At 44.0% G+C, this 8,121-nt stretch overlaps 2 protein-coding genes across 2 annotated transcripts; both read left to right on the top strand.

Annotated features, from left to right (window-relative positions):
- The first annotated feature begins 1,289 nt into the window (after positions 1–1,289).
- LOC143136614 (small integral membrane protein 30) lies at positions 1,290–2,189 on the top strand. Its single transcript, XM_076297328.1, has 2 exons — positions 1,290–1,517; positions 1,677–2,189. Exon 1 carries the CDS (start codon positions 1,312–1,314, stop codon positions 1,498–1,500), a length of 189 nt encoding a protein of 62 aa, XP_076153443.1. The 5' UTR covers positions 1,290–1,311; the 3' UTR covers positions 1,501–1,517; positions 1,677–2,189.
- A 763-nt stretch (positions 2,190–2,952) lies between these two features.
- On the top strand, positions 2,953–5,658 carry gpr85 (G protein-coupled receptor 85). Its single transcript, XM_076297327.1, has 2 exons — positions 2,953–3,040; positions 4,359–5,658. The coding sequence occupies exon 2, from the start codon at positions 4,504–4,506 to the stop codon at positions 5,632–5,634; it is 1,131 nt and encodes a 376-aa protein (XP_076153442.1). The 5' UTR covers positions 2,953–3,040; positions 4,359–4,503; the 3' UTR covers positions 5,635–5,658.
- Positions 5,659–8,121: the final 2,463 nt, after the last annotated feature.

Here is an 8,121-nt window from a genome sequence, read left to right as displayed (position 1 = left end):
AGAGAAAAGAACATAGCAGTGCAGAGAAGAGGTCAAACATCCCTGCAGCCATCTTGTAAGGTCAACCTTTTTTTCCCTCTTTTTTCATGTATTTTGATTTTGGCTGGCCCCTTTCTAATTAAATTAGAACTGAGCCACATCACATCATGCAAGGCAGGACAGGCGAGTCACTGACAGAGATGGAGGAACCCCTGCCCCGCCATATGTCCATTAATCCATGGCGCAGGCCGAGGTGGACTGAGGTGAGGCTCTCACACAGCTGCACCGCGGTCAGCAAAACGCCGAACATGCTTGGCTTCCAGTTCTGAGCGCTCTGTAAAATGGGCTCGCGATGGCCGAACAGTGGGCGGCTAATGCTGGATCTGGATGTGCAATTTACTCCGCAATTACAGTGTCAGAAAAACCTAAGGGGTGGCAGAGGATTAAAGGATTCTTAACACAAGGTCGTCGAGGAAGACTCTATTTAGGCTGATACATGCAGAACCAAACCTGGGATTATGTCAGGGACAAGTGACTAGTGGCAGGTGCATAGGTAATTCTATATGTCTCATGTTGAGATAAGATCAGTCTGATGTAAAACCAGGACAGCAGCAAAATTATTCCTGCATGTGCTCTTTTCAAAGTGTCTAAACATCATGACATTATGACAAGTAGGTAAACTATTATATTGTGAACGTTTATAAATATTTTTATCTGGTAAATTACCACAATCCTAGTCACTTATAATTTTTCAGAGATTGTACTGACATAGTTTATGGAAGAACAAATCACCCATTTGAAAAGTAATGTGCGCCTGTAGATCGGGGGGCGTGAGGTGAGGTGGGATTTTCCAGGACAGAGAAAAACGGGAAAAAATCTGTCACACGTGGTGAGGTCAGGCTCCTAACTAGGCTACTAATTACCCTGTTCCCAATCTTCACTATCAAACTTAATGTATCACAACAGAGAAGCAAGAAGTGCATGATATCTCCTAGTTGCTTTTACGAAACCTACCATTATAAAGGATATTTATATTCCATGCATCATTCTATAGTAAATTTGTGAAGGTTATTCAATTATTTTTGTAATGAGTTTGTCAGCTTGGTTAGGAACAACAGCGATACGGTATCAGTATTTTGTCTTGCAACCACTGACGATTCACTGTGGTCGTATGAGGATGATACCTGTTTGCGGGTGAAAAGACCATGGAAAAGACAGCCTCAGCGACAGCGCGGCGAGATGAGCGATGCCATTGGTTGAGCACAAATAAGGAAGTTGTACTGCATCATCTGACTCGCCGTCACCAACCATCTGACTGATTCTGCCGACAACATGGCTCCCACGTTGGAGTTCTTTGCTGTAGCTATGTACTCGTTACTTGTATTTATGGCAATAATACCGTCGGCTGCAGCAATTGACGGTGGCGATGCAGTGGCGCTGCTACTCGGAATGACCATTACGGTGGTAGGCTTCTGTGCCTGCTTGGGGTGGTATGCGCGGAAAAGAAATGGACAGTTTTGAATTCACCCAGCTGTGCTGTGAGTTGCAACAGGCCATGTACCCGGAAATATACTATTACTGTCCTCGCTTCAGATTAGCCTACATGAGAGCGATACGGTGTTTTTTCTACTAAGTGAATCTCTTAAACGTCTCTTGCTTCTCCGCTGTGCTTTCTTTTTACCCCGACGACGATGAAGGGTACAAGGAACATGGACCACTGGACTGCAACAGAACGTTTAGAAAAGGAGACCGCACCATCATCCACAATGGAGAGGAAAAAGGAGAACCGAACACTTTTGAAAACCTATTGTTACCTGCCCCGAACCTAGCACAAATTGAACAGTGACGATGGTCATACTGTCCATAACCACTGTGAACTACAACACGTGAACTGGCTGTGAAGCTTCGGCAGTGGACTGAAGAATCACGAATAGGCCTAGCTATGCTCAATTCATGTTGACGGACCAAAGTGTAACCCTTTGCCTCGCTGTACGCTTGTCTCACGTTTGTGTTCAGATAGTCACATCATAACCCTGTAATATAGGTCATGTTTCAGACTTATATTTTGTGCCCTGCACCTTAAACTTTTGTCTCTGACAGGGTTGCTTTTCTATGCAAAATCTTGCTCTTACAGAACTAGCTGTGCGTAATTGTTGAGTGAATAATGTGTGCTACTGTATTTCTGTAATAAAATTGTACAACTGCTGTCATTTTGTGCACAATGGCTATCATAATCATATGCACACAGATCTATCAGAGAAAGGCCTTCACATATGTTTACATGCATCAAAAGAACAAATGAACCAAGTTACATATATTTTTCCAGGCCCACGTGTGCTAACTGAATATCTGATAACGCGTGAGGGAGAGAGACTTCGCTTCTTAATTCCCGCACATCTTATAATTCTCACGCTTTGATTGGTTTTAACACGGAGTATGTGGACAGAAAGCTACTGCTCGCGACGCGCAGTGCAATGCCCACTTCTCCGTGAAGTGTGCGTCAATTATGCATGCCAAAAAAGACTATCCCTAGCTGAACTGCTTTCTTTACTTAACTGTTTCGTGACCATTTTTTTAAAGAGCCACAAGCGTCAGGTCCCATAAGTCCCTAAATGTTCCCTATTTCCCATTTCCCTTCATAAGAACAAAAAAAAAAACACGTCAGGCTTCATATCATGACTAAGGACGCAGCCACATACAAAGAGTGCAGTATAAGAACCCACGTCCTACTCAGAACCAAATCATCTGGAGACAAGGTTGTACCCGCTACCAGGATGATCGAGTCTTTATCACTATCTGACTATTTGAGTGATATAGGAAATGTTAACGCTTGTGATGGTCTCCCGGAGAGCAGATGCTGCTAGACTGTGTGCTACTGCAACAAGAGACCAGCCGCGGTTCGGCTTGGATCACAAATAGGATCAGTGCGCATGCTCCGATCTGGCCGTTTACTGTATATTCACAGTGGAAAAAGGGCAGGCAACAAAACCAAGGTTTTTTACAGCAAAGTGACTCCTACAATGTAAATAACCTTCAGGGAGACAAAGAGGAATATCAACAGGTATGGTTTTAATTGATACATTCGTTGCCGTCTTTGTTTAATTGGCATTTGCGTGTGGGTCGAATCGCAGTCAATTCGAAGCGGTTACTTAGAAATTGCTTTGCCTAATGGATGTGCGGTTTGGCTACAGTCAGTCTAGCGATGTACTGTCAGAAATGCAACGAAAAATATCTTTGTCTTGCATTGGGCGAAACGTCGACGGTTTCGCTGCGCTCTAACTGAGTAATTATGTTTAGCCTAAACGTCAGAATATGTTCAAACATGTATATGGAGTCTACTGTTTGATATGCCGAAAATCCTGCGACGCAAACATTTTATTTATAATTACAGCTGACAGAACGCTCTCTGTGCATTTGCAATGTCATATAACCTCATTGTTCGTCTTGGAAGGCATTTCCTTAGGTTATTTGGTCATTCGTAGCTCTCTGCATTATATCTCTATTTGAAATTATCATATCTTAAAATATTTTCAACAAAATGTAAATGTCAAATTTCATTTTATGGATTTCCCGTTTGTTGTCTACGCGCGACATATGCTCCAGAGGCTGTTGATTAATGTTCAGTTCAGTGAACACCCTAATCAAAAGAATGGCTTTTTTTGTGTGAACCCAGTAATTTCAAGCAACAGTCGATCTGTCTGAAACACGAATGCATAATTGTATGTGCGCCCTCCGCTTTCCCCCCCACAATACCGGGGCTGGGTGACTTGATACAGGGCTTCTCCCGCTAAGATAGCCTACATCAATTCTGCGGGGTATATGGGTGTGATCAACAGCTTTCCTGCTGCATTTCTATAAATGTTTCACAGGCTTTATGCTGTAGCGACTAAACAAAACCTCCGATTTAAAAGCCCTTTGTTTGCCAAGCATGTTTTGACTGTCCATAAAATAGGCTACAACACTGAACAATTATTCGACGCTTCTCTCTATATAATGTTCCTCCTCTTTGATAAGTGGTGTCATTCTGTCGGCGATATTCGTTCGGTTTTTGAGGGCACTCCATATTCATTAGTTGATTATTGTAGCAAGGTTTAATGGTGGTGTTTTATCGAGATATATACATGCACGACGCCAGCAAGATCACGGCGAGCACTGCATACCATTAGAATTGCAATGTGCATTTTAAACGGGAAAGGAAAATAGAAGACACAAAAGAACACAGACGCACGGCTCTTATGCAACTTGTCCACACCTGGAATATAGGCTAACGGGTAGAAACGCACAGAAAATCCAGCACTGGCGTTTTTTTCTTGTTGAGAGTCAATTCTGATGGGTGGATCACATATTCAGGGCTTTTTTCTTCTCTCTTCCTTCTTTAGGTGTGATGAGACAAAAGAACAAAGGATGCCTTAGAACCAAGGCTGCCAACACGCGTGGAATCTGCTTCAAAGCACACCAAATGGATATATCGCTCCTCCACGCTTTCAGATCATGAAACACAGCTGAAGCTCCATAGTCATCTTTATGATCCCTCCATCTATGGCGAACTATAGCCATGCAGGGGACCACAACATCTTGCAGAATGTCTCTCCTCTCGCCACATTCCTCAAACTGACCTCCCTGGGGTTCATCATTGGCGTCGGCGTCGTGGGAAACCTGCTCATCTCCATCCTGCTTGTCAAAGACAAGAGCCTGCACCGGGCGCCCTACTACTTCCTGCTGGACCTGTGCGCCTCGGACATCCTGCGCTCAGCAATCTGCTTCCCCTTTGTGTTCACCTCGGTCAAGAATGGCTCGGCCTGGACGTACGGCACGCTCACCTGCAAAGTGATCGCCTTCCTGGGCGTGCTCTCGTGCTTCCACACGGCCTTCATGCTGTTCTGTGTGAGCGTCACGCGCTACCTGGCCATTGCACACCACCGCTTTTACACCAAGCGGCTCACCTTCTGGACGTGCCTGGCCGTCATCTGCATGGTCTGGACGCTGTCGGTGGCCATGGCCTTCCCGCCGGTGCTGGACGTGGGGACGTACTCGTTCATCCGCGAGGAGGACCAGTGCACGTTCCAGCACCGCTCGTTCCGCGCCAACGACTCGCTGGGATTCATGCTCCTGCTGGCCCTCATCCTGCTCGCCACGCAGCTGGTCTACCTCAAGCTCATCTTCTTCGTGCACGACCGCCGGAAGATGAAGCCCGTCCAGTTTGTGCCCGCCGTCAGCCAGAACTGGACCTTCCATGGCCCCGGCGCCAGCGGCCAGGCGGCCGCCAACTGGCTGGCCGGCTTCGGGCGCGGACCCACCCCACCCACTCTGCTCGGGATCCGCCAGAACAGCAACGCGGCAGGCCGGCGCCGGCTCCTGGTGCTGGACGAGTTCAAGACGGAGAAGCGGATCAGCCGGATGTTCTACATCATGACGTTCTTCTTCCTGGCGCTCTGGGGGCCCTACCTGGTAGCCTGCTACTGGCGGGTTTTCGCTGGCGGACCGGTGGTGCCCGCCGGCTACCTGACTGCCGCCGTCTGGATGAGTTTCGCCCAGGCAGGGGTCAACCCCTTCATCTGCATTTTCTCCAACAGGGAGCTCCGGCGCTGTTTCAGCACCACCTTGCTCTACTGCAGAAAATCCAGGTTACCTAGGGAACCCTATTGTGTTATATGAAGGCTTTGGGGGGTTGATGTTGGATGTTGTTGTGTGGGATTGTTTTTTTCCCCCTTTCTCCCTCCCCCCCTTCCCCAACTTCTTCGTATTCTACTACTTCTCCTCCTTTACCATTTCTTCCCTTTTTTATTGTCTCCTTTTTGATCCCGACTTGATTCTCGGGGATTTGTCTCATTGTACAGCTCTCCTCTTCCTCTCTCCTTCCCTTCTTCCCTTCCCTCCCTCTCTGCCTTCTCTTCTTCCCTTCCTCCTTCGCCCAAAACCTCCTCCTCTTTCTTGTCCTTGTTACCGTGACAGAGGGAAAAAACTGTCAATCAAAGGCTTCTCCAAATGACTGAACATCAAACATGGAGTTTGAAGGGAATAAGAAAAGCAGGATTCTGAAAAGTCCTCCCAGGTTTATGTTCTAGTAAACAACTGCTGTTTGAAGGCCATTTTGAAGCAAACACGCAAAAAAGAAAGAAAAGAAAAAAGAAAACTAAGAGAAATGGAACATCAACCAAGGACTGGCAACCTTGCTATGGATATTTTTTTTTTCAACTGACAACTTGAGATTTAATTTTAGGAATCAATGGAATTGATTTTTTTTCAAAGTTGCACTAAAGAGAAGAAATTAAGATGCTTTATGCTCAGATGCATTGCAAAGGACAACTTGTTCTTGTTTTTTTTCCCTCCCAGACTAAGAATATGAATGCTTTAATTTGCATCAGACATCTCATTCACTGTAAAGTACTGCAAAACAGAACACTTTGGGTTCAGATACAGTTGGAATACACCTTCACAAGAGGATAAAAATTGATTTACAGTAAATGTAAGTGATATCTATTTAATTTTTTTTGTCAGCGGGGGTTCAGAAAAAAAAAATGATGTGTGAGTTTTTTTGAAGTTGCAACTTAACTAATTGTTGTTCAATGACTCATTCAGTATGTCCCTATTGTCTGGCATCGTTAATTTTTTTCTTATGACATTTTCTATCTGACTAAAAAGGATAATGATGTTTGGATTAAAAAAAAAAGCTTAATTCTTGAAAACCCTTGTGCTACAACAGACAGTGGAAAAACTAGTTAAATGTGTCATGTCCATGTTACCTGACCACTGACGTAATGCCACAGTCTCCTCCGCTGCCACTCCAGGTGTTTTTGCCTTAACGGTTATGATGATCATTCTGTTTTTCGCTGTCGGCAGGTTGACACATTTCGCTCCTCAAGAGATCCTGACATGGAGAGTTTCTTCTTTTCTGTCTCCTCATGTATATGTGAAGTGCATGGTCATTTAGAAAAGATAACCCACACTCATGAACATCATCACAGGCCATAAATGATCCCATTGTTTTTGTTCAATTCTGGAAAAAAAGGTTTGGTCCACCCCCACGAGTGCTTTATGCACTGGAAAGCATGTGTTTGTGTGTGTGTGTCTGTGTGTGTGTGTGCGTGTGTGTGTGTGTGTGTATGTTTGTCCTTAAGTCAGACAGCTGTCACGTCAAGACCAGAGCCTTAGTATGAGATCTTGCACAATTTGTAAAAAATGTAAAAGAAAAAAAATCTGTATTTAAGGCACAGCGTCTTGTTTCTACTTTCCTTACATTTGCTCTCTACTGATTGTTTTGAACAACTTACTTTTTTCTCTTGTGGCCATTTTAATATTTATTCTGTATTCTTTTTGTATATTATAGGTAGATAGTGTGTAAGTTTGTGAGTCTTTTATTTTGAAGTCCCGGACGTGAGTACTGTTTCAGTTAGGATTGCATTTGCTGAAAGTTATCAGTGTAATCTGTTGCTTACGTTTTTGGAAAAAAAAAATAAAATTTTACATTTTGCAAGCCTGTTTTGTCCCCTTCCAACTTTAAAACAACAACAAACATTAAATTGGCTGCTCTTGCTTGTATCTAATTTTGGATGCACAACTGTTCAAGTAAATGTTTTGATTTGTATCTGATGATTCGTTAGCCAATTAGCCATACAGTGAGAGTGATAGTTTGGCCAAGCAGTACATAAGAAGAATACGGTTGGAACACTCAAAAGGGCCTGTGTGTTGACTAGGTATTGCACAGTGTGAAAAATGTTTTCAAGAAACTAACTTTAGGCAAATCATGGCAACATCCCCATCCAATGTTGTGCCTGAGAATTAGTTTGATAGACCTGTCCTTGCTTTTTTGTGTTGGTACATGAGCTGCTTGACAACAGCCTATTTTCTGTGTTGACATCAATTGCATCATTTTATCCACAAAATGATTATCGCTCACATTTTCATTATTGCAGACTTCACAGAGAGAGAGAGAGAGTGTGTGGGAGAAAAAAAATGGCTGCCATCATGAGCAGCTTGTTTGTAAACAACATGGCTCTTGTGCTCGCCAAATGGTGACTTTAAAAAAAATTATTTCTTGTTGGGGGGGGGGGCTAAATGCTGCGAGACAAACAATTACTGTTTTCTTTGGAACAGTGTCATTAATGGCAAAAACTAATGGCAACAACGACACAGAAAAAACCT

This window comes from Alosa pseudoharengus, unplaced genomic scaffold, assembly GCF_046254945.1.
Source record: "Alosa pseudoharengus isolate Yale_2024_CS ecotype anadromous, Long Island Sound unplaced genomic scaffold, YU_APseudo_1.1 YU_APseudo_1.1_scf_20, whole genome shotgun sequence".
NCBI classification, from domain to species: Eukaryota; Metazoa; Chordata; class Actinopteri; order Clupeiformes; family Clupeidae; genus Alosa; species Alosa pseudoharengus.
The sequence above is the reverse complement of the archived record's forward strand: the minus strand, read 5'-3'. Positions and strand labels throughout refer to the sequence as shown.

What these genes read in the sequence shown, in the direction of transcription:
- LOC143136614 (XM_076297328.1), top strand. Translation starts at nt 1,312, where the DNA reads ATGGCTCCCACGTTGGAGTTCTTTGCTGTAGCTATGTACTCGTTACTT.
- gpr85 (XM_076297327.1), top strand. Translation starts at nt 4,504, where the DNA reads ATGATCCCTCCATCTATGGCGAACTATAGCCATGCAGGGGACCACAAC.